This window comes from Lactuca sativa, chromosome 3 (assembly GCF_002870075.4).
Source record: "Lactuca sativa cultivar Salinas chromosome 3, Lsat_Salinas_v11, whole genome shotgun sequence".
In the NCBI taxonomy this organism is placed as follows: Eukaryota; Viridiplantae; Streptophyta; class Magnoliopsida; order Asterales; family Asteraceae; genus Lactuca; species Lactuca sativa.
This window is the reverse complement of record NC_056625.2, coordinates 72,346,963-72,372,892: the sequence shown is the minus strand read 5'-3', so window position 1 is coordinate 72,372,892 and position 25,930 is coordinate 72,346,963. Positions and strand designations below refer to the sequence as shown.

General features: G+C 36.5%; 2 protein-coding genes across 2 annotated transcripts; both read left to right on the top strand.

The window, feature by feature from the left end:
• Positions 1-15,343: 15,343 nt before the first annotated feature.
• Positions 15,344-16,782, top strand: LOC111879061 (40S ribosomal protein S9-2). Its single transcript, XM_023875539.3, has 3 exons — positions 15,344-15,502; positions 15,958-16,339; positions 16,424-16,782. The coding sequence occupies exons 1-3, from the start codon at positions 15,475-15,477 to the stop codon at positions 16,605-16,607; spliced, it is 594 nt and encodes a 197-aa protein (XP_023731307.1). The 5' UTR covers positions 15,344-15,474; the 3' UTR covers positions 16,608-16,782.
• A 7,610-nt stretch (positions 16,783-24,392) lies between these two features.
• LOC111879081 (uncharacterized) lies at positions 24,393-25,396 on the top strand. The gene is made up of 4 exons (XM_023875558.1): positions 24,393-24,656; positions 24,748-24,844; positions 24,916-24,978; positions 25,074-25,396. The coding sequence occupies exons 1-4, from the start codon at positions 24,393-24,395 to the stop codon at positions 25,394-25,396; spliced, it is 747 nt and encodes a 248-aa protein (XP_023731326.1).
• The last annotated feature ends 534 nt before the right edge of the window (positions 25,397-25,930 follow it).

Here is a 25,930-nt window from a genome sequence, read left to right as displayed (position 1 = left end):
AAGTGAAAGTAAATTAGATCGAATGATGGTAAGGGAATAGTGTTGGGTGGAGTCACAGGATGTGGAGAGGAAGGGGATGACGAACTTGAGGAAGAGTCGGTGAGTGGGCTGGAGGCGTGGCTCGAAGTTGGGCTTGAGGGTGGGCTCGGATGGGGGTTTGAAGAGTTGTTATCTGAGCATAGTTTGCATAGGGAGGAGTTGTCGATAGTGGCAGGTTGAATGGGAGAGATCGGGGTGCTTGGTTTTGACAGAGAAGTATGTGGGTTGTCAAGGAAGGTGCAAATCTCAAGGCTGGTGAGTGAACTGAGTTTAGTGTTAGCCATAAAGGGGAAGACACTTTCATCAAATCTTGCGTGTCGAGAAACATATATCCGAGATGTGATAGGATCAAGGCACCGATAGCCCTTGTACATAGGGCTATAGCCAATGAAAACACACGGTATGCTCCGTGGAGCAAGTTTGTTTTATGAGTAATCTCGTAGATACGGGAAGACCCGACACCCAAATGCCCTAAATGTTGAGTAATTGGGTGGTGTGGAATGTACAATCTCAAATGGTGATTTTCCATCAAGAACTTTTGTGGGTAGTCGGTTAATTATGTAAACTGCAGATGAAAAGGCATCAACCCAGTAAGTTGAAGGCAGGTGGGCATTAAACATCATTGCCAAACCCGTTTCAACAATGTGTCAGTGTTTTCTTTCTGCCCGTCCATTTTGTTGCGGAGTATACGGGCACGAGGACCGATGTAAAGTACCATTTGCTTCAAATATGGACTTGACATGGTGATTAAAAAACTCAGTACCATCGTCACTTTGAAATATTTTGATTTTCCTTGAAAATTGAGTTTGTACCATATTGAGGAAACCCACTAATACACATAAGAAATCAGATTTTGCCTTTAAGGGGTATAACCAAGAGAAGCGAGAATGGTCATCAACAAATATGACATAATATCGATAGTTGTCGTTTGAAGCAATAGGGGAAGGTCCCCATAGGTCACAATGAACAAGATCTAATAAATTTAAGGCACGAGTTTTATTTATGTCAAACGGTAAACGTTGACTTTTAGCAAGTTGACACGGGGAACATAAGCCCGGTTTAGGTAACAGTGCATTCACTACAAGATAACCAAGTTTTTGTAAAGATGTAATAACGTCAAAATTTGCATGACCCAAACGGGAATGCCACACTTCAAACGATGCTTGGGGTCGTGAATGAGACACAAATGCTTGATGACTTGGGTGGAGGACATAAAGACCATTCTCATAATTTCCTTTGGCTAGGACCTGTTTGGTGTGACGATCCTGAATAGAAAACGAAGGATAAGAAAGTAAGACATCCACCAAGTTATCTTTAGTGAGTTTACTGATAGACAAAAGGTTGTGAGTGAGATTCGGTACAACCAAGATGTCATTCAAACGGAGATTATTATTGAGTATTGAGTGCCCTTTATGAGTGACAAGGAGAGACTTGCCATTACCAAAGGTAACAGATTTGGTACCTATGGTAGATGAAGCATCGGAGACCGAGTGAGTGGCTAGGTCATTGTCCTTCACATCGATCCCAACATCAAATTTCTTTAAATCGGGACAAGCATTGGCATAGTGACCATTGGTGCGACACAGTTGACAATGGGGACTGCGTCTGCCACCCCGATTGCCACGACCACCGCGAGACCCTCCATTGTTACCACCACGATAGGGTCCATGACCCCCACGATTTCCGGGAGCAGTCGAAGCAGTCACAGGTGGTTCAAAATTGGCGTTGAATGCGATTGGGGGTGTAGCGGAGTGATGTAGAGCCCGGATGAATAACTCGTGACTTTCAGCCCGAGCGAGCAAGTCTGCGAAGGGCGGAGCAGGCCTGATTGAGCGAACAGTAGTGGAGAAGGTCTCAAAGATGGGTCCGAGGCCGCACAAGAACCAGTGCAACTGATCATCTTCATCAACCGGAAACCCGATCGCAGCCAACTGATCGCACAGGGCTTTAAAGGCGCGACCAAACTCAGCAACTGTCTTGGTTCCTTTCTGGATCAAGCGAAGTTGGTCACGGAGATTATGGAACCGTTCAATCGATGAGTTACCATAAGCTTTTTCAAGTGCAACCCAGCTTTGTCTAGCGGAAGTCAGACCCACGATAACAGTGATGGCTTCCTCCGATAAAGAGGCTTGAAGAATGATAATGCAGCGCTGATCGGTACTGACCCAAGACGTGAATTTAGGGTTCACAACCACTTTTTCTGCAACAGTAATGGTGCTGGGTGGACACGGGAGAGAGCCATCAACATGAGAGAATAAGTCTTGATAGGTTAATATAGGGTGCATCTGATGCTTCCATAACAGGTAATTGGTGGAATTGAGTTTAACAGTTATCATGTGCATCAATGTGTTTAATGGGATTGATGCATCAGAAGAATTAGCCATGGAGGCGGAGGGAGGGAAGAACAGAAGAAGAAGAAAGAAGAAAAGACGGAAGAGAGAAGGGCAAGAAGAGGAAACAGGAGACGATTAACGCTCTGATACCATGAAAGTAAATTAGATCGAATGATCTCCTTGATAACAGGAGAAGACTATAAATAGATACAATAAATACAACAAAGGAATGAGAAAATAGAAAATTACAGGAACAACCCCTACACATATTAACTATGAGAAGTTGTATAGCTGTTAATAATCACGGTTATGAACTTAAACATAAGTTATACTTAAAGTACGGTAAGCATAACTCAACTTACATAGGGTTTAGCGAGGAACCAGGCTCTGCGGGGGCAGAACTTAGCCGAAAAGCTCTTTTTCTTAGAGCTTTTGGGTGCTCTGGGGCTTTCCTCTAACACCTTGAGGTTGCTAGGGCTTTGGGAGGCTCAGAGAAAAGTTGGGGAGAGAGAGAGAGAGAGATAGAGAATGGGTTTTGGGTGTCAGAAATGAAGGCACTCTCGCATACTATTTATAGCCTGAATTTTGGACCTACTCGTCTAGTTTTAGCCTCTAACTCGTCGATTTGGTGCCACATGTCACCCTCTGGTGGCAAGTCTTGAGGAGAAAACAATGGTCCAGATTAAGCCACGTCACCCCTTTCACAGCAGCACCATTTCGACTTCTAAATTCCGTAACTTTTGCATACGAGCTTCGTTTTTGACATTATTTATATCCACACGTAGGTGGAGACGTAATCTACAACTTTTTTTGGACTCCATCGGCCAATTCTCAACCAATTTTAAATTTAACAGTTGCGAAGATTACATTGTTTAACGACCGTGTAAAATTCATAACTTCTACATACGGACTCTGTTTTGACTGTCTTTTTATCGTTGAGCTCATATTAATGAGATCTTAAATTCTCATTTAGGTTGTGTCGGCTAAAAATCGATCCATCTAAAATTCGAATTCCGGGTTGTGCACTACTATGCTAAATCTTAGAAAAATCATAACTTCCTCATATGAACTTAGATTTGGACATTCTTTTTATGCATGTTCTCGGTTTAACGTATACTACGAATTTCGTTTATATCTCTAAGGCTAAAAAGTAATTTATAAAAAATTCACTTTTTACGTTACGCGGTGCCGTGCCGGTTTTGACGTAAAGCTTCGACGTGTCATAACTTCTTCGTTATAACTCGAATTTCGGCGTTTTTTATATGTACGAAACACTTATGACATATACTATAACTTGGTTAAGATTATTCCTTATAAATAATCTTCCATCAAAAAGTTCTTTTTGACACTCATTGTTTCTAAATTGACTAGCCCAAATCTGCGGGCATTACAGTGTTTCACTCTGCATGTTTTACTTCCTGGATGATATGATTATTTGAAATTCCACAGTCGCTCATACTTTTGGAAGTAAGTAGTAAATTAAGACTCTCATGAATTGAATTGTAGAGTGTCTATGGAGATTAGACATTGCAATGGTGGCTACAATATTCATGAGTACTTAGAAAATGGAGATTTTGAGTATTGGATAAACCCACGCTCAGAGAATTACTTCATTGATTCTATCATGAGTAATTGTGAGACGATAATATCTTATATTCTTGAAATGGAGATATATGAGTTGTAATTTACAAGTCGGTTATGCATTGGTGTTACGTAAACGCATCAGTAACGTGATGTTATAAAACGTAGTGTCATGCATGATTTGGTGAGTAAAAGATACAAGCATATGAGTCGAAATTTATTCGTTCCTTTTGCCCTAACAGGAAAAAGCGATATCTTTGGGCCCCTCGGTGATTTGGTGTTGAATTATAGTGTTGGGCCCAATCAGGACTAAAATGATGTGTTCAATTAAAAGTCTGATAACGTCATCACAAATCAAGAAACCGAGAAACAAAATTTTCGACAATGATATTGATTCTAATCCATGTCTCACATCCATACGATATCTTGTAGAATGGAGGAATATTTATCACTTATCTAAAGGACAAAAATATGATCGGATCAGATTCGGCAACTGCTTTGGAAAGTACCCTTTTATTGTTTAATTTGGAAGTTATACATGTAGTTTAGTTTTAGACTTATCCAAGTGTGAGACTGTTGGATTAGGTGTCTAAGCTAATAACTTAATTAGTATAATCTTGAGTTATTAGCAAAGCTCTTTTGGGTTGTCCTCAAACCTAGTACCTGACTGGAATGCTTTTTGGAAAGAGATATTGGTTTATTAATTTATTATATGATTAATGAATTAATTAGAAATAAAAAAAATAATTTATTAATATATTATGAGATTAATATATTAATTAGAAACAGTATTGTTTAATTAAAAATTAATCATAAATTAATTGGAGTTAATTTTGGGATTAATTAGATTAATTAAAAGTAGAAGGACTAAAGGTGAGATTGTTAAAACGTTAAGCATTGACAAATTCTAGAACCTCTCGTAGGGGGGTGTTATAGAGTAGTTCTAGATGGTTTAGAGCTTTTCTTGGGCTTTAAGGGAACTTGGATGCCCTAGGGGGGAAAACAAAAGGATTAGGGTTATCTAAAAAGGAAAGTGTCTATCCTTAGCCTCCATATCACCTATATAAACCCCCTTGGGTTTTGGTTTTCTAAATTCACCTCATTCCAAAGAGAATTTCAAAAATTCCCTTCTTACTTCTCTCTCCTCTTTAGCCTCCAGTTTGCTAGCTTTTGGATGCGAGCCATTAGAGGCACGTGACTTCTGGTGTTTGCTTTCTAAAGACCAACAAGGAAGGAATACTAGTTTATTTGCTATAATACACTAAGGTATGAATTTTCTAATAACCCTTTTACTAATTTCGAAAATAACAACATACTTTCAGGGTTCTTGATAATTAATAGTTGTTTGCAAATCATAGTGAGAACATAGATCCTTTAAGGTGCGTGTGAACTTAGGGTTTATGTTTTTCCGCTAAATTAAGATTTTTGTAACATATAAAACCCATCACTTTTAATAGTATATATTTAAGATTTCTAAACTTTCTTTTTTTCATTGAAGAGTTCAATGGCCATTGAACTCCAAATTTGTTGAATGCCAATGTGGCATCTCACAATGGTAGAGTTTCGTCCATTGAATGACACCTAGATTTGTCACCTCATTCAACTCTCTCATTGAACTCACCATTGTGGATGCTCTAAGTACCAACTTAGATAGAATGGTTTTTAAGTAATCATATATGAATTAATTGCATAATTACAAGAGTCGCAACAAAATTGTAACATCATGTTTCAGATCGTCCGTGATTAGGGTTCATGGGCTGCAAACCGGGCATGAGGGAATCTCGGGGTTGTGACGAGTTGCCAGGAGCTTAGGGAATCTCGTCATCTATCCGTGGGTTTGAGGTTCGTAGGAACCGGGGTTATATCGAGGAAGCGATGACAATTTGATGATTTGGCAAGATAAGTCCATTAGTTGAAAATGATGACAGTAGAGTACGATGGGCATACGTGTGTGTACACTTAACGTACTCATGCGCATGACTTTTAAGCAGAGCCACCTAGTACGCTGGGCGTACCAGAGGGTACACTGGGCGTACTAGGCACATAAGGAAAAACCCTAATCGAGGAGTGTCCCTATATAAAGAATGATATGGCCTCATTCATGGCCGCCATTCCCAGACACCAAACCCTCCTAACCTTAAATCTTCATTCTTATAGTTGGAGAGTGCATTTGAGAGCTTGTGAGTGTAATCTTGGGTTCTTGAAGTAGGGAAGAAGCTTTGGAAGAGAAGGATTGAGAGCCTAGAAGTTTGGATCTGAGCTTATCTGTATGGAAAGCTTCACATAAAGGTATAAAGCTTCAAGCTTTCTCACACTTTTGATTTGTGATTTTCTATGGAGTATTTTAGGGTTTTGTCCCAAAAGATGGAGACTTTATGAGATAAGGAGCTCCAGAGACCTTGATCTACCCCTTTTCAGTGTACCTTGTGGAGTAGAGTCATAAAAATCCAATCTTGGACGGTAGGAGTAGGTCATGCATGAGTTATGAGCTTCATGAGGAAAGAGGATGGGTGTTTTGAGTGTTTGTGACCTAATCAACCATGCAAATGCTTTAAGTCACTAAATTTATGGATTAAGAGACATTAGGGAGTCCAGATCTGAGAAATAAGTTAAGGACTTATCGGGTTAAGACTAGGGGAATGGTCTAAAGCAAACTGAGCGTACGCCCGACGTAAGATCCAGTACGCCCCACGTACTGGGTTGATGTCCTGATCAGTTTCATGCATGCGTGAGTACGCTAAGCGTACCAAGAGAGGTACGCCCCACGTACTCCTCTGTGGGCAATTAGGCTAGAGCTTATGTTGGGCCTTAAGGGTGGGCCTGAATCTTTGGGCTTGGGTGTTGGAGACTATGATCAGGGAAAATATTATAATTATGTATTGGGCCCTTGAGTAGGGCTGGTTACTTAGACTTGAGAGTTGGGCCTCAGGAGAGCCCATTCATTATTGGGCCTTGTTGGGCCAAATGAGTTTCAGGGTGTTAATGGGCTAGTTAGTGGATTGCCTTTCTACCTAATTAGTGAGAGTTTGGACTTAGTTTCTAATAGAGTTAATTGTGGGTTTGGCACAGAGTTAAAGGTCGGTGCGTAGCAGCAACGTTATAGGGGTTGTTCATCATCCGAGGTGAGTCTTCTCACTATACTTTACCTAGAGTAGTAATTATGTGTGATCGGAGGGTCTTATGTGCTTACATTGAGTATTATGTTATCCTGTCTTATATTGTATGTTATGCATTATGTCTTTGTGATTTATGCTATGCGGAGTTTTACAGACCAGACCAGAGGGTCCAACGAGCAGTGAGACCGGAGGGTCCTCACTTAGACCGGACCAGAGGGTCCAACGAGCTATGGGACTAGAGGGTCCCACTGAGACACATTGACCGGAGGGTCCTACAGAGCTATAGCCTAGAGTGGCTAATCATATGTGCGTGGTATTTTGGGGAACTCACTAAGCTTCGTGCTTACCGTGTTATGTGATACGTGTTTCAGGTTTTCTGAGGATCACAAGAAGGCACCGGCTTGATTGTACACACCAGAGCAGAAGTTATGTTTTGAGGATCCTGGAGTACGAATCGAAACAATTATGGAGTTGTGTTTTGTAAACTAAATCAATGAGATTTTTATGAAATGTGTTACGAGAATTATATTATTTTAAAATGAAAATTTTGTTTGAAAATTTTCGGTGTTACAAAAATTGAAATGGCTTTTAATATTGAATTTTCTCAAGTTTTATTTTTATGCACTTTATTATTCTGCAATTTATTATTTACATTATATTTTTATCCAACCCCCTTTTTTGTTTAATTTTCTGTTTTGACTAATGTGTGTCTGTCGCAAAAAGGCATTGTCTTTTTGGTTGTGTATACGTGGATTCGACCTTTGTTACCTTATGCTACCATTTAGTGCAATTAAGAAAGTTAACTTTATTATTTGTTTTGTTTGACGTACCTAACATGATGTAACCTTGATTAATGCTTGTAATTAAGGTTCTAATAGATTAGAAATCAATTCAATTCGTAACTCGAGCTAAAACTCCATGAAAGCTTCAATGAAAGCTCAAAGCTCAAAGTCTTCAATGAATGGAGTTGGATGCTTCATAGAATGGAGTCTTAACTTAGATAAGTCTAATATATGATTACGTTATAATTAGTCAATTATAATCCAAATCTAATGCATAATTACATCATCATCATTATTCGTGGTTCATAAAAGCCTTAAATCACTCATAAAGTTGAAAATGAGCAACATTATGGGAAAATGACGAGTGATTCAAAATCTAATGATAAAATCAAAGCTATAAGTTCATTCTAAAATAAATTCCACTATAGAATCTCAAATTTGCAATCATTCAAAATCCTAGATTGCTATATAGGGGAGATAACTAAAGATTTATATTTTAAGCTAGGAATTTGAGCTCTGATAATTTATTAGCTCATCCAATTAACTTCAACCCTGAGTCTTCAAAAGCGACCCATACTCTCTCTAATCGCTTTACACGTCGTTTCAAATACAAACAAACCCTTACTCTCTCTAATCTATTTACACGTCATTGCAGATGCAAGAAACAAGTCAAAATTAAGTTATTTTGAACGGCTTGGCTAAAGTTTTGGGTGTTCCCCTAAAGTTGTGGTATGAAGACAACTTCTCCCGTGTTGCTAGTACATTCGGTAAGATTGTCATTTCATTTGATAACATCGCAAATAGATGAGATTGTTTAATAGGGAAAGTAGGGGTCTTAACATTAGAAAGAAAATGGATTAACAAGAAAATCATGATTATGCCAACAATGTATCATATCGTATTAGTGTAGTTGAATACATGGATGACTAGTCACCATTCAAGCCTGCCCCTTTTGACAAAGCTAAGGAAGAATAAGACGATGAGGATGGTATTTTAGACACCTGGATGGAGAGGACGATACCGAACCAGAAGAAGGAGAAATTCCTCAGAAAAAGCCCTTCCCGAATATAGAATTGGTGTTGGAATCTGACTTCATAACAGGAGAGGTGGATGCGTCGGACATGGCAATGGTCGTAATACAATGAGGTGAAGAGTCTCCGGTGAACGTGGAGATGATCGAGGATCATGTGGTTCAAAGTAATAAAGTCGCACCTGGTCTCGATAAATTGGAGACGGCTGAAAATCCCAAAATTAATTATACCAGATTAACCGTATGTGGTGATAGTAGAAAACCAAGTAGGCCCCATCCCAACAAATGATCCATTTAATAACTTTCCTATTGGGTGTTTTGGACCTTTTCCCAACACCATAAATCGCCATTCACTTTTACAACATCCCAGGCCCAGTTAAGCGATTCATTATCTGAGACAAAATCAAATAGTTGTTGACACAACCCTAGAAAGAGGAAGCGAGATAGATCAGGGCTACATTCCCCATACCCCCTTCACTCACCTTGATGTTTCAAACGATAAGCTCTCCCAATTTAGCCTCTCCTACTCTGTCCCTTTCTCCCAAAAATCCAATCGATCCAAACCATATCACCCTAACTTTAGAACTCAACATAAAGCCACCAAACAATCCACCCATCGACTCAAACAAAGACTGAATTCAAGATACAAGCTCAAGTGAAATCATGAAGACTGTTGCGATTGGGTTTGATGTCGGTTTTCAAATTGAAGTTAACAACCCAATTCTTGCTAGCATAGTGGGTGAAAATGGTGGAATTAAACATCTCCAATGAATTTTATCTCATTGAATGTTTGCGGTATAAGAGAGGAGGTAAAGGTCAACTGGATTAGAAAACAAAAAAATCGTCATAAATCTAATTATGTTGGCATCCAAGAAACGTAGATTGTTGACTACTCACAAACTAACATGAATGGTTGTTGGGGATATACTATATTTGATTTTGAAGGGGTTAATTCATGTAGAAGATTTGGAGGCATGTTGTTTATTTAGAATAAAGATTGGTTTAAAAAAAAAAAGGGAGGTGATAAAAAATGGTTTTTGATTATTATAGGTAAATGGGTAGGTGTTAATGAATACACTATTCTTTCTAACATCTGCGGACCTCATGCCCCTACTGATAAAAAAGCCTTATGGGACGAATAGTGACAATTAAAAGGGAAAAACCTGGAAATTGGGTGGTATTTGGCGATTTCAACGTAGTTAGAAGATCATATGAAAGGTTTAATTCTCAATTCTACTCCTTTAGTGCTTCTAGGTTTAACTGTTTCATACATGAGGTTGGACTCGAAGAATTTCACATGGTGGGGAAAGATACATAGACATGACCTGAGTTGGAGCCAAACTAAGCAAGCTAGACACATTCCTTGCATGTCATGACTTTCTATCCACCTTCCTTTCACTTGTTACCGCCCAACATCGTAAATTATCATATCTCTGTCCGATCACTATGATTTTTATGGAGGATGACTACGCCCCCCATTCAAAAATTTCAATTTATGGATTATGAAGGAAGGATTCGAAAAACTGTTTATTGAAGAGTGAGAAAGTTTCTCAGGATATGGTAATCCCGATGCATATTTGGCTGCAAACTTAGGTATCTTAAAGAGGTGATTAAAAAATGGAAGATAAGTGGATCACACAAGGAAAACATGGAGTTGAACAACATCAAGGCCCAAGTTGTATAACTTGAACATGAGACGAAAACAAGAGTACTTACAGTGGATTGGAGGTCGAGAAACAAGGATTACAAAAGATTTTGGAAATAGAAAAGATAGCGACACTTGATCTAAAACAAATATCATGAAATAAATGGATAATTGGCGAATACGAGAATACAAAGTTTGTCTACGATATTATCAATTGTAGAAATAAAAAGAATAGGATAAGCGGGCGTATGGTGAATGGAAGATGGAAATCAAAGGTGGATGAGGTAAAAAAGGAAGTGTTTCGGTTTTCTCAAAACAAATTCAAAGAAACTTGTGTATCGAGGCACAAACTAATCAACCCATATTTTAAGTCCATATCGATGATGGACGCCATCATGATAGAATCCCCATTCACGTTGGATGAAGTAAAAAAATATATGTGGATGTGTGGAAATGCAAAGGAACTAGTGCCTGATGGATATAATTTTAAATTCATGACACAATTTGGGACACTATTGGAAGCGATGCGATGAATATGGTCTAACAATTCGAAATGCACAACACCGTTGCATGGGATGTAATTCATCGTTTATCACATTAGCCCTTAAAAACAAGGACCCTCATTCCCTTGCCCAATGTTTTAAAAACCGGTTTTTTAGTTGAACCGGTATGGTGACCGGTTCCCGGTATAACCAGTTCGACCGCCGACTGAACCGGTTTCTATATTTTTTTCTATTTTCCTACACATACATACATATATAAATTATGAATTTGATGTTTGCAAGTTCAAACATTAAAAATACATATAAAAATAAGTTGTAAATGAATCAAAATACATTAAAATAATACATTACCATAAGTTTTAATGTTTTACATCAATCCATATATGCTAAAAAGAAAATAAAATATAATATCGAAACCAAATATAATTTTAGATGAATACAACCACATCAAAAAACTTTATAACATTTACTATATGTTTTTATTTAAAGAAAACTAAATAGATTTGGAAAAAAAATCATCAAAGTTTATTATGTAAATGGTTCTTTTTCATGTGTTTTTATTTAGTTTAATCGGTTCAACCGATTTATTTTGACTGGTTCAACCTGGTTTTTTGAAAATCGACCGGTTCAATCCGGTTCAAAAATCAATGTAAAGCCGGTGATAGTTGAACTCCTCCCTCCCCCGGTTCCCGGTCCAACCGGTTCGACCGACCGGTTCAAACCGATTTTTAAAACATTGTCCTTGCCAACTACTGTTCTACCGGCCTTATTGGAAGCATCTACAAAATCATCACCAAAATCCCCGCCACTTGAATCAAAACAATCATTGGTAGTGTAATAAGTGATGTTCAGTCTACTTACATCGAAGATAGGAACATTCTAGACGGACCTTTGGTAATTAACGAAGTGCGATCATGGGCAAAGAAAGTCCATATTTTTTTTGTTATTCAATGTGGATTTTGACAAGGCTTTCGACTACATAAACCAGGAATATCTCGACTCAGTATTAGAAAAATGTGCTTCGGGAACGTATAGAGGCATTGGATCTGTTGTTATTTGCAATCCTCGTATGCATCAGTACTCAATAATGGATCTCCTACGAAAGAATTCAATATATCAAAAGGTGTGAGAAAAGGTGATCCCATCTCTCCATTCCTTTTTATAATTGCAATGGAAGGACTCAATGTCACTTTAGAGGCTACCCGGGGGAAAGGACTTTACACATGGGTAACAATTCCTAATGGCGGGCCTACCATATCACAACTTTTCTATGCCGATGACACATTGTTCATTAGAGAATGGTCCTCATCTAATCTTAAAAATCCCTCTCACATTCTAAAGTGCTTCCATGTGTCATCTGTACTTAAACTTAATTTCCATAAATCCAAAATTTTTGGAATTGGAGCCTCCACCGGTGAAACAACGAAATGGCCAAACATCCTAGGATGCGACACGGGGTCTCTTCTTTTCAATTATCTTGGGGTACCGGTTGATGTGAACATGAATCTCCTCAAGAATTGGAAGTCGATCCTAGATCAATTCCAATATAAGCTATCTGTCGAGAAATCCAAAACGTTATCTTTTGATGGCCGTCTAACACTTATAAAGTTAGGGAAATCTTCCATCTTATTATATCTCACTGTCTAAGGCACCTAGTGGGATATTGAAGAACCTGTAAAAAAAATGAGGAGATGTTTCTTATAGAGGACACAACGTAAAGAAGACGATGCATTAGGTTGTGTGGGAAAAGTGGTGACAGCCAACTCAGTTGGCAAACTCGGTATCAGATCAATTCATGCACTAAACGTTGGTCTAACAGTAAAATGGTGGTGATGATTGAAAAGAGAAATATCATCTCTCTGGTGCCGAGTTATCACATGGATTCATAATCTACACACAAAACCACGTGGTTACCTCGCAAACAAGTCTATTACTGGTGTATGGCAAAACATAGTGAACACAGAAAAAGATCTCATGAAACATGGAATTACTGTAAATGATGTATTCAAACTATTGCTTCAATCATGTGAAAACTCTTGAGGCACGACAAGTGGATTGATGATATACCTTATAAACTAAACTCCCATCCTTATATGAATTAGAATCTAGAAAAAGATGTACAGTGTCAGCCAGATTTCATGACGAGGAGTTTATGGGTGATCGGTCACATTGTCCGAACGATGTATGATTATCCCTTGAATTACTTGATTTTCACAGATACATCTAACAAATCCGCCTAACTCATGGTCCTGATTATTGGAGATGCTCAACCGCCAATGGGAACTATACTGTTCAGGTATTAAGGAGTTAAATCAACAATACCACCCTTGTATGTCCATACATCTTGCAGATCACATAGTGTAAAGAAGTACCCTTCAAAGTATTGTGTTTCATATGGAGAGTCGTTCAGACGAGAATTCCTACATTGGATGCCTTAAGAACTACGAGCGTTGGCATCAATACAACTGAATATGGTTCGTGTATAGGCAATGAAGAAGACACGAAACATATACCGGTGGGATGTCCGTTTGCTGTAGAGGTGAGGAAGAAGATATTCAAGTGGCGTGGTATTGCCAACATCTGAGTCAACAATGTGAATAAGCTGACAAACTTGGCGAATAATTGGGGACAAAGCACTAGATCGAGAAAAGACTCGTTCTTATTTGTTATGAACTCATGTGGAACTATAAAAATATCAAAACCATTAGGCTCTTCTCGTAGGTATTCACAAAACCAGCCAATATGGCAGAGTAAATCATGTCATTAACATACTATTGGTTGAAAAGTATAGGGTAATTGTGGGTTATATAATTGGGTAGATTGGATGTCATCTTCCCTAACTAACATGTAATGGTCAAGGTCGGTCTCTTGATATCAAAAGTGCTATTTTGTTTCATTTAAATGATACTTGTATATTTCTGTAAGAATGACTCCTTATTATTTAATTCTTTTAACTAAATTATTTTAAAGGTCAATTCATTCCAATTGACCCTAGGGGTGATGTGAACTAAAAAAAAGACATATTGATTAATTAATTTAAAGATCCAAATTTACGAAAATAAGTGAAACAAATGGGCAAACTGATTAATGTAAAAAAAAAAAATAGATTACGGAACTTAAAGCGCATGAATTGGCCATTCGGACCAAAAATCACTTTTGTAATAATTTTCGTAAACTATAAAAATATATAAATACAAAATATAATTTATTAAAACTCAGATCCTATTTTTTTCAAGGTCCTGGTCACATACTCGACATCCCTCTCGACATCCCTTAGGGCCGGGCTTGGTAATGATTATTCCATGTACTTGTTCGTTTTTTCTGTTGTCCCCCTGGCTCGTGGCTTGGGGTTAACCCTTAATACAAATTTGCCACATATATAAACTGTAATGCCAATGATTCAATACGTACATCGTATCCAATGGTATCATAATCATAACAAACAAAGGCAAATTAAGATGACAATGAATTTATTGTAATCTAATTATAAACTTTTTGGTTTAAAATTTAAAACTCCTAAAAACTTTCAAAAATACATTGCCCGACATATCTTGAAAATACCATAAATAAGACGATTTTTGTAGTTTTGGGAACGTCCGATTGAAATTTGTGAAAATATAATGTTGGACACTTTTCCTTATCTACCTTAATAAATAAAAATGTTATTGTCACTTGTCATTCTCTCATTTATTTGGCCACATGTCATTTTGTCGTAATCTACCCTAATAAATGAAAATGTTATTGCCACTTGTCATTCTCTCATTTATTTGGCCACATATCATTTTGTCGTAATTTTGAAATATATTTATTTTCCACTTGTCAATTACTTCATTATTCATTTCCATTTTATCATTAATTTAGTTTCCATAAATAAAACCTACTATAATAACTATTATTTTCAAATTTCAAATTTCAAATTTGAAATTTCAATTTTAATTTCAAATAAATTTACACTTTAAACAAATGTATTTAACATTTTATTATAATAATCGTTTAGTACATGGGTCTAACAATTAAACATATAATTTTAATTAATTTATTTTTTGCATGTTTTTTTTTTTTTTTTTATAATTTTCACTTATTTCATATTTTAAATTCAAATAAACTCTTTATTTAATTGCTCCTATTTAACATTATGTTTTAATTCACTCGTATAATATACGGGTTTCACGACTGATTTTCTATTTATTTATGTTTCAAAGCTTGTTTTTCTTATCATTCTTAAACTAGAATCCCATTAACCAAGGCCCAAGGCGTAACCCACTCAGCCCACATACGACCCAAGTTCAAGTTCGTTAACGCTTTAGCCTCCATCCCTAATGTTATATATTCCCATTAGGGTTTCATTACGACCTTCTCTACCTAAGAAGCAGCGCAGAGGGAGGAGGCCGCCGGTAGTGAGGAGAACATCAACCAAGTAGCCGCCGTATCGACGTTGAACAACCATGGTTCACGTCTCTTTCTACCGCAACTGTAAGTCGAGATCTCTTTCTCTTTAATATATGGATTCTATGCATACATCATTTTACTCTATCTTTTCATCTGTTCGTTTTAGGTTTTAAGTCATCAGAACCCATTTCTCATGTTCAATTCGATATCCAGATACTTAGAATTATTTCTTAGAACGAAAATGTATGCCGATTTAAGTCGTATGATTGAGTGTTAAAGTTGAATTGATTTCTGATTCAGTAATTTGCCAATGGATCTATAATCTATTGTTCATTGAAGTCTACTTATTTAGGATTTCCGAATTTCTATTAGTGTCTATGTTCATTCTCACATCAATCAAAGTACCAAACATTGCTCGAGTGGTTTGATTTTGTCTACATCGTATGATCTGTTTCAGTTCTTGCTTATACAATTGTTAGTCTAAGAAACATCGAAGCACTATCAAACTGATTACAACTGAATACCAAAATCTATTTCAGATGGAAAAACCTTCAAGAAGCCACGTCGCCCTTATGAGAAGGAAAGATTAGATGCTGAGTTGAAGCTAGTAGGAGAGTACGGTTTGAGATGCAAAAGGGAGCTATGGAGGGTGCAATACGCACTTAGCAGAATCCGTAACGCTGCAAGAATGCTTCTAACCCTTGAAGAAAAAGACCCACGTAGGATCTTTGAAGGTGAAGCCCTAATGAGAAGGATGAACAGATATGGACTCTTGGATGAAAGCCAAAACAAGCTCGATTATGTTCTTGCCTTAACTGTTGAAAACTTTCTTGAACGTCGCCTTCAGACACTTGTGTTCAAGACTGGTATGGCAAAGTCAATCCACCATGCTAGAGTCCTCATCAAGCAAAGACACATAAGGTATTGATATAATGATCGCTAGTTTTTATATATTGTTGAAGAGTTTTAACTTTTTAATGATGATTTGGATGTTGGGTTTTGTAGGGTGGGAAGGCAAGTTGTGAATGTGCCTTCTTTCATGGTGAGAGTTGACTCACAGAAGCATATTGACTTTTCACTCACGAGTCCATTTGGAGGTGGGAGACCTGGAAGAGTGAAGAGGAAGAACCAGAAGGCGGCTGCAAAGAAGGCTTCTGGTGGAGATGCTGATGAGGATGATGAAGAATGAAAAGCTTGAAAAATGTTATGAGGTTTATTATGAGTACTTTTGTTATCTTGATAATAACTCTTTTGTAGGAAGTTTTGAATGCTTTTGGAAGATTTTTGTTGGTTTTTTTACTTGTTTTTTTTGTGGATTCAGTTAATGATAGATTATGAATTGGAGTTGGAAAAATTGTGTTGAATCTTGGGATTTTAGGTGATCCAAATACTTACTTTAGCATGTTCGATAGCATTTCATCCAACAATTGTTGGAAAGTTAATCCTGGGTTTGAAACTACTTTAACATTTTAAGAAAAATTAGGTATAATGTAGGTTCTTTTTTTAGTAGAGTATGTATTATTCTGAAAAACAACATTGGATTATGTATGTCTCAGCTTTATAAACTATTAGTATGTTATTTTTGTATATATTAAAACTAGTATATTTTCTAAATTCTGATATAAGTAAAGTTTCGCAATAAGGTGATACAATTAATTTTGTAAAAACACATAAACTTTGAAATCTTAGGCTGGTTGTAACATACTATATTTTTTTTACTGACTTGTTATTTTTTGCCTAATTTCACAACCTAATTTATGCAAGAAATAAAATATTTGATGGGGTTACTGCGACTTCCCTTCAACCCTTGCGGTGAAGTTGTAACATACTTTATGCATACAATGTTTTTATTTGGGGTCGGTGGCACACCGTACGGTCTTAAGGGATGGACGAGTCATTTCTTTTGTACGGTCTTAAGGGATGGACGAGTCATTTGTTTTGACCCATTGTCACATTTTCAACCTACAACATATTATCTATTTTAGAAAATATAAAATAAATAAAACATATTATTTTTTTTTCTTTAAAAATAAACTTTTGTTAATTTAAAACAAAAAAAATCTAAAATAATATTAAAAATAATACCAATGTTAATGCGTTGTAAGATTGTTGCATTGAAAAATAATGTTGATAGTATTGGTTTTGTTGGTAGTTTTGATATTGTTGATAGTTTGAGTTTTAAAATACCGATGAAGAAAATGAAATATCTTGACTTGAACCGATTTGTATGGCTTTGCGATTTTGGTTAGAAGCGGCTTGTTTAGCTTTGCATTGAGATTTCATTAATGGTAACTGAACAGCTTGTTTCGGAGCTGTGGTTAAGGAGAGAAAGGGAGGGATACGGAAGGAAGGTGAGGTATGTCGAAGGAAACCCGTGTCCCGAGTTTAATCAGTGGAAGGAAATGATTTTGAGGATTGATTTTCCTTCCAAATTGGACGGAAATTGGAAGAAAATTGGAACGTATCTATCGTTGATCTTATTATGGACCATTATACCTTCAACCCTATTAACAAAAGATCATGTAGCCACAAGTCTCCTATAATCGTCTTGCTCAACTTCCCTCGTCCTGCTCATATCCACGCCATACCCATCTGATCAGGTACGCTTCATCCTTTCTATACAATTTCTTTTTCTTCATCTTCTACCTGCATGATGTTCCCAATGTGAAAAACGTGTTGAACAACTGAAGTTACAATACAATTTTGATAATAAATCAATCAATTCATGTGAATGTTTGTTTTCAATTAGACTTTTTATTACATACTTTTAAACATAGTTGTGATTATTCCCAATTGCTGTATAAGAATCTACACTTTAACCTTCTCTCTCACACTATAATGACGAACCAAAATTCAGAATGTAGGAACCAAAATGTCACACCCCCAAACCGAGATGGCGGAAACATTCGGGGGCGGAGGACGTCATGTATAATATCATAACAATGCATAATAGTAAAACAAGCAACAACATCCATTGCATTAATAATATAGTTAATACATGTGTGTTCTTTGTATAGTTGTATGACACCAAAAATGTAAAGCAAAAATAAAAAACGAGTTTGAACATGCTTCGTCTTCTCCAAAACCTGTGCCAGTGTACCTATCTATTGGTTCCCTGAGAATTCAAGTTATTTTGAAAGAGAGTATCAACATTTAAGTTGGTGAGTTCATAAATATTTAGTGTCAAAGTGTTTGTATTTGTTTCATGAAAATGTTAGTGTACTTCCCAGAAAATCCTATATTTTCTGCTTAAATGGAAAGTAGTCTTTTACCCAAGACCCGACTGTTTTGTATGTTTGTTCTCTTGTAATAGTGTAAAATGTATGTTTGTACTTGAAATAGTATAAAATGTATGTTTCTATATTTGTAAACTATCTTTACTAGAAAAATAGTATGCATTGCTCATGTGAGCATATCACTGTATGTATGTAATGGAAAATGAAGATTTATAGTAGTATTGTTTTAAAATACACTACTGGTGAATTAACTGCCTTGTAACCGAACTGGTTAATTAAGGTTTTAATGTGATTAAGGATATAACCATGCTTGATTGACTAGTATAAAGCATGATGTTCTTCAGGCGTCGAAAATGCTATGACATTTGTCATCCGTAAACCTGCAGGTCCCACTATAGCTACCAGCAAAGTGTAGGATGGTCAGTCCCGTATAGATCTATACACAAACTCACGCTCTCCCTCCAGGAGACTCGTTACAAAACATGACTTAGCAAGAACATTGATATGCCATGAAATAGTATCTCACATTCTAGTTAACTTGTTCACGTATAGTATGTAAGTTCCTTCTTGTTCTTTTATATAAATAGTATACTTTGTAATTAAAAGTAATAGTACGTATGTATTGACTCATGTAATGTTTCTCTGATCTAGAAAATAGTGTGTATTGATCCTCTAAACTATACCTATTATAGTTTACTAGTATGTTTGTTTGAACTATAAATGATTTGGAGAAAATAGTCATTTGCCCATCATATGCAATTGAGTTAAGTATGTCTTTGAAAATGAGATTTAATATTCACACACACACACACACACACACACACACACATATATATATATATATATATATATATATATATATATATATATATATATATATATATATATATATATATATATATATAGCATGTATAATTATGATTTAGCCGACAGTTGGACTAGTGATCCTACCCTAAGCCCACAACCAAACAAGGAACAGGAGTTACGGTATTTAGCAATAGTCCTAAGTCAGTTAAAGCATGATTATACCTAAATATACAAACGGATATGGTTTTGATATAAACATAAATCTAAAAGAGTTTAAAAGAGTTTTTGAAGTGATTTTAACAACATTTAAAGCATAAGAAATCCTTTTTTTTGTTTGTTTTCACATGTAAATGTTAACACAATTAAATTGTGTTCTACTTGTATTCTGTAACATCTGGAATTTCAGGTATTATATTTATTCATTTTATTTTGAGTTTTGTGGAAGAACTCGGCGAGTTGGTGCGTAGACTCGCCGAGTAGAGACGCGATTTGTCACCCGGATTAATGACCGGACCCGACGAGTCGCATTGGTGGACTCGGCGAGTCTGCGCTGTTTAATGAAACCCTAATTTCTCGGGTTTGGGGCCTATTTAAAGGGCCTTATGGCCGTCATTTGTGCTCACCAGTCCCCAGAGCAAAACCCTAGTGAGCTTGAGCGTTTGGAGTGAGAGAAGGAGCCATTGTTGACCTTGGAGGTGTTATCTAGCAAGGGAAAGGAAGCTATTGCCAAGAGGAAGCAAGAGGATCAACTTCCTGAAGATCTGAGGTCTAGAACATCACGTTTGAGGTACTATTTTCGAACCATTTTCTGTTAAGGTGATGTTCATGTTGATTTAGGGCTTATTGAGCCCTTTTGTGGCTAGATCTAGTGCGTCCTTGGTCCCTTAAGCGAGTTAGGTTCTGGAACTGGACCCTTGGAGGTCCAGAGTGTCCCTTTGTCAAAGCTTTTTATGAATCCATGGAGGTTTTGGTTTGGGATCTTTGTGCTTGAGGTCAAAACACCATTTATGAGTCATTAGGTGTGTTATGAGCGCCAAGACATGAACTTTACATGATAAATAAGCTTAGAAGGACTGGATCTATGAGTTAGTGGAACAGATCTGACCTCAGAAGGTTGTTTGGGGTTGTGCATGGAATGCACTTGCCGAGTCCATTTCCAGACTCGACGAGTTGGTGCGGGTTGTTCAGTGATTTCGAACCAGGGGTTGAGTAACCGAGTCGGGTGAGTGACTCGGTGAGTCGGAAGGGACTCAGAGGAATCGGGTCCCCGTAGAGACTCGACGAGTCCACGCCAGACTCGGCGAGTTGAGTTGACCGTTGACCATTGACCAGAGTTGACCGGTGTTGACTTGATAGGGTTAGTCAACCTTAGTTAGGAAAGTGTTAATTAGAGATGTATTGTGTTATAGGAGGACTATAGCTCGGGAGATCGAGCACTAGGGATTTCAGGGATTTACGAGTTACTGAGATACGCAAGGTGAGTCTTCTCACTATACTTTACCTTGAGTAGGTAATCAAAGTTATGTGACATAGTATTTGTATGCTGTATGTATGTTATGTGTTGTACTGCATTATTTCTATGTGATTTATGCTGTGCATGTTTATAGAGTTGGAACCGAAAGGTTCACAGAGTTAGAACCAGAGGGTTCTCAGAGTAGGGTCCACGGACCCACAGAGTTATAGCCTCGAGTGGCTAATATGTGCTATGTGTGGTATTTTGGGGAACTCACTAAGCTTTATGCTTACAGTGTTTGGTGTTATTTGTTTCAGGTACTAGTGAGGATCGCGGGAAGGCGCCGACCTGATCAGTACACACACAAGATTTTTATGTTATGAGATCTTGGGATTTTTATATGCTACTAATTCGAGTTTCAAACAATGATGTTTTTATGAATATTGAATGAATTGTGTTTTGTATAAAATGCGAAAAATTGTTTTGAAATTTACGGTGTTACATATTCCCCCCCCCCCCTTAAAAAGCATTGAAAAAGGTAAATTGATGGGGTATGAACTCACCTTATGTGAGTGATTCTTTGGAAGGTTCGATATAGGATGATTGTTTCCACAAGTTAGATCCCGAGGCAAAACAAGTCCTAAAATGCATTTCACGTAATATATATGTATACAATTAGTGAATAGAATCATAAGCACGTTAAGGAAATCGACTAATTTGTAAGTTTCACTTACAAATAAGAGCGTTATAAGCGATTAGTGTGGTTGCAATGGGTTTTTGGCCCAATGTGGATCTTGGTGTTCTTGGTGAAACCAAGGAGATTCAAGGGTTTTCGGCCAAGGATCTTGATGGAATGAAGAACACTTGATGTTCTTGGCAAGATCCTAAGGAGATTCAAAGGAATTTCAGATGATAGTTGAGAGAGAATGAGGGTTTTCGGTTGGTGTTCTTGAGAGTAAAAGGGTGTTTTCGGCTAGAATGGTAGAAGTGATGAAGTGTTTTCGGTCCCCCCATATTTATAGGGTCGAAATCATGATGGGACACATGTATTGGTTCTCGCACCGAAGGGATAAGACCGAAGTTTGCGGCTGGGATGTTGACAGCCGAAAACGAAGGCTCGCATGTTTGCAGCCCGAAGAGTGTTTGCGGCCGAAAGCCGTTTGCGGTCCGAAGTCTTAAGCTAGGCGAGGGTTTTCGGTTTACACACTACACTTCTAATTTAAGCAACACTTCTAATTCAAGGCTTTTAAACACATATAGGTTATCAATCTAACCTTAAAATTAAATCAAAACAATAAGTTTGACTTTATTTGACATGATTGACTTTAGTTGACCCAAGTTTGATTTTAGTTGACTTTTGCAATAACGAAATTAACAGGTTGTCACACAAAATTCACTGTCTTTTCTTTTTACTATTATCTTGTTACATACATGTATCTCCCTGATTTACATACTTTTTCTTTTTTATAATATGCAACAAAAACAAATCTATCGAAGATTTGAAGCTAACAAATGATCCCATTGGACATTCATGGTCTTCTCTAAGGAGTTAGAGATTAACTAAAGACCCATAAGTATAAGATATGGTATCGGGTTGAATGTCTTTTTAATATTGAGATAAAAATATTTGGAAGTCTCTTGTTAGGTTTATCCGTTTATGCATCTGTTAAACTTAGTGTCACATTTTAGTTTTGTTTAGATGTGCTTCAGTTACTATCCCAATTGTAATGTGGTTAGTTGGAATGTGATTGTGAATTGAGTTATGGAAGGCTGTGGTTTTGGTATAAACAATGGCGGATCCTTTAAGGGGCCAGGGGAGGCCATGGCCTCCCCGTTTTTTGGCCTACTAATTAGCAATGTAGAGAAGGAGATCTGTAAAAATGATAAGGAAAAGTGAAAAGGAGGCAAAAAAAAAATGAACTACTGCTGCTACTTTTTCGTTGATTGAAATCTCCGACGAAGATATACTGCCTCTTCCCGGCGTCTGCGCAACTTCGCATCTCATTGGTTGCTTCACATCTTCAAAGTTGCTTTGCCTTGTATATTTGGTTTCCGTTTTTACCTCCGGGAGAAAACCAACTTCGAGTTTTGTGAGGTGTTTTAGCTGCCAGTATCTTTTTCTAAGGTTTTCAAAAAGAAAAAAAGAGACACACTGCCCAATGTAATTTTGTGAACTACTTTTACTATTTTAAATAATATGAAACACAAATGTTAACTTTTCTTGAAAACCCAGTATATAGATTAATATTTATTTTAAGTTATTTTAAAACCAAATTACTGGAGATATTGTTATACTAAACTACAGACGAGTTGTTTTAAATATGGGTAATTTAGTATATTTTTGTCAATAAACTCATGATATATTTATTTACTTTTGTTAGAGATATTGTTATGTTAAGATTTGATAATTTTGGTCTTATTAAAAATTCAAATCTTTTGAGCTATAAAGAAAAGGGTAAAAGAAAGATAAATTAAATATATTTTACTTTTGTCATAAAGGCATCATATATTTCTTTATTTTATCAAAATTTATTTGATATGTTGTAATTAGTTAAGAAATATTATGTGATACAAACGTTTATTTTAAAATAATCTCATTTTGAAGTTAATTAATATATTTTTTGTATAAAAAGAATCACAAAATGAATCTCATTTAAGCTTAATAACTTAATATGGTTTCGCCCCCTTCACTTATGGTGGTTGTGTTCCGCCTCTGGGTATAAATATATGTGAATTTTGGAATACGTGTAGTTTATATATGAACAACTTGATAGAACATGTTGTGTAATGTGTTTGACAACTGATGTGAAACAAAACTTATTTTTTTAGTCCAATCCAGAAAGTTGTATTCGGTGCAAAACAATAAATAACTCGAACTCTCAATTATAAAAAAATATGTTCTTTTGGTCCTAGGCAACTGCTATTATTGTATTAATAGAAATAAATGGTTTGTGGCAAAGTCTATTTCCTATGGCAGATGTAAATGTGCTAAGCCACAAGTCTACTTATTCCCAATATTGAAGACTTGGAAGTCAACAGTTAATTTGTATTCTTTGTCGTTGGGCTTTTTTTTTTCTTGATCAAATGATTGGTTCCTATTTCAATCTTTTTCATATTAGGATTTATAGCATAGTGTCTAGCCGAAGTCATGCTTTTTCATGTTGCATTACTCATCCATCTATTATTGTGTTTAAGTTGTATTTTAGGATTAAGAGAGTGCCATGGCCAACCAAGATGATGATGGGAAAAAAGACGAAGGCTAGTGGTTATTCTAATGTTCATGGCCATTGTAATACATCGTAGAATTTCGAAAAAAAAGTAATCATAATTTACTAAGTAAGGAAGAAATGTTAAAGCGTCAACTTGAACGAGAACGACTATTACACAAACTTGTAAAAGGTGGGAAATGTCGTGAGCAAGCTTTTCCAAAGTTGTGTACTATCTTACAATGTGACGGTGGCCTGCGACCTACACAAGCATGTTTGTTGAAGAACATGTTGCAAGGTTTCTGCACATCATAGGTAACGATATGAGAAACACCATGGTCTCTTTCATGTATGGACACGCTAAATCTATAACAAGTAGGTGCTTCCATAGAGTTCTTCGTGCGGTTGTAGCATTAGAAAGTTACTACATTCAACAACCTAAAGGTGATGTTGTCTCGAAAGAAATTCAAGAGAAAAATAGATTTTATCCCTACTTCAAGAATTGTGTAGGGGCAATTGATGGGACACATGTTCATGTAAAACTACCGAATAAGGATGCCACTAGATATCATGGTCGCAAGGGCCCCTACGATAAATGTCTTAGCCGCATGTTCATTTGATTTGAAGTTAACGTACGTTTTAACCGGGTGGGAGGGTACTGCCTCTGACTCAAGGATAATGAAAGATGCACTTAAAAGAGACGATAAGCTACTAATTCCTAAGGGTAATTTCTATTAAGTAGTTTAATTTTATCTGCATTCGTTTATTAGAAAACTAATTACATGTTATTTATAGGACGATATTATTTGGTAGACGCCTGTTTGCCTCATACCCTTGAACTAATGACATCATATAGAGGTGTTAGGTATCATTTGAAAGAGTATTCTACTCACCCCCAGTGAACGCTAGGGAGTTGTTCAATCTTTGACATGCTTCTTTACGTAACGCAATAGAACGGGCATTTGGTGTTCTAAAAAGAAGGTTCCCAATCGTTAGAAGTACACTGGAACCTTTTTACTCGTGTGACACACAATCGGACATTTTTGTGGCATGTTGCATCTTACAAAATTTTTTACTCGCCGAAGACCGTGACAAAAAACTTGAATATGAAGTCTTACAAGAGGTGTTGGATGAACAACCACAACAAGTGAGACATGATGTTAATAACGAACGCGTGTATAGTAACGAAGCTGAGGAATTGAGGAACGCTATTACAACTCAAATATGGGATGATTACTCGTTGAAACCAAACAATGAAATGGATATGTCTAATTAGTTTTATACTAGATCAATAATATGTCGATTTTAGTTCATTATGTTATTTTAGTTTAATTCTGTAGTGACATTTGCAATTAATTTATTTGATGGTGTTATTTATATTATGAGCCATCTTATTCTTATATATATATATATATATATATATATATATATATATATATATATATATATATATAATGTCTGGCTCATTATACTATCTTTATATCTACAAAGCAACCATGACGAAAAGGGTAGCTGATGGAAGTGTAGTGAAAAAAGAAAATTTGACATGGACACATCATATGGATAACGTTCTCGTTGAAGCTCTAATAAAGGAAGATCAAATAGGTAATCGGCTGATGGTACATTCACTTCGCAAGCTTATGCGAACATGATTGCAAGGATGAGTAAAAAGTTTAACAGGTCTATTACAAAAGATCAACTAAAAATCGAATGAAAACTTTAAAAGATAATTTTAGTAAATGGTATGATATGTATCGGGGTACTTCGTTGAGTGAGTTCTCCTAGAATTCTCAAACAAGATACATTGAAG

Bases quoted from the DNA above. Each gene is read 5' to 3' on its own strand.
- LOC111879061 (XM_023875539.3), top strand. From the start codon at position 15,475: ATGGTTCACGTCTCTTTCTACCGCAACT. The intron at 15,503-15,957 runs GTAAGTCGAGAT...AATCTATTTCAG, and splicing joins CGTCTCTTTCTACCGCAACT to ATGGAAAAACCTTCAAGAAG. The intron at 16,340-16,423 runs GTATTGATATAA...TGGGTTTTGTAG, and splicing joins ATCAAGCAAAGACACATAAG to GGTGGGAAGGCAAGTTGTGA.
- LOC111879081 (XM_023875558.1), top strand. From the start codon at position 24,393: ATGTTTGTTGAAGAACATGTTGCAAGGTTTCTGCACATCATAGGTAAC. The intron at 24,657-24,747 runs GTAAAACTACCG...TTTGATTTGAAG, and splicing joins TTGATGGGACACATGTTCAT to TTAACGTACGTTTTAACCGG. The intron at 24,979-25,073 runs GTGTTAGGTATC...GTAACGCAATAG, and splicing joins ACTAATGACATCATATAGAG to AACGGGCATTTGGTGTTCTA.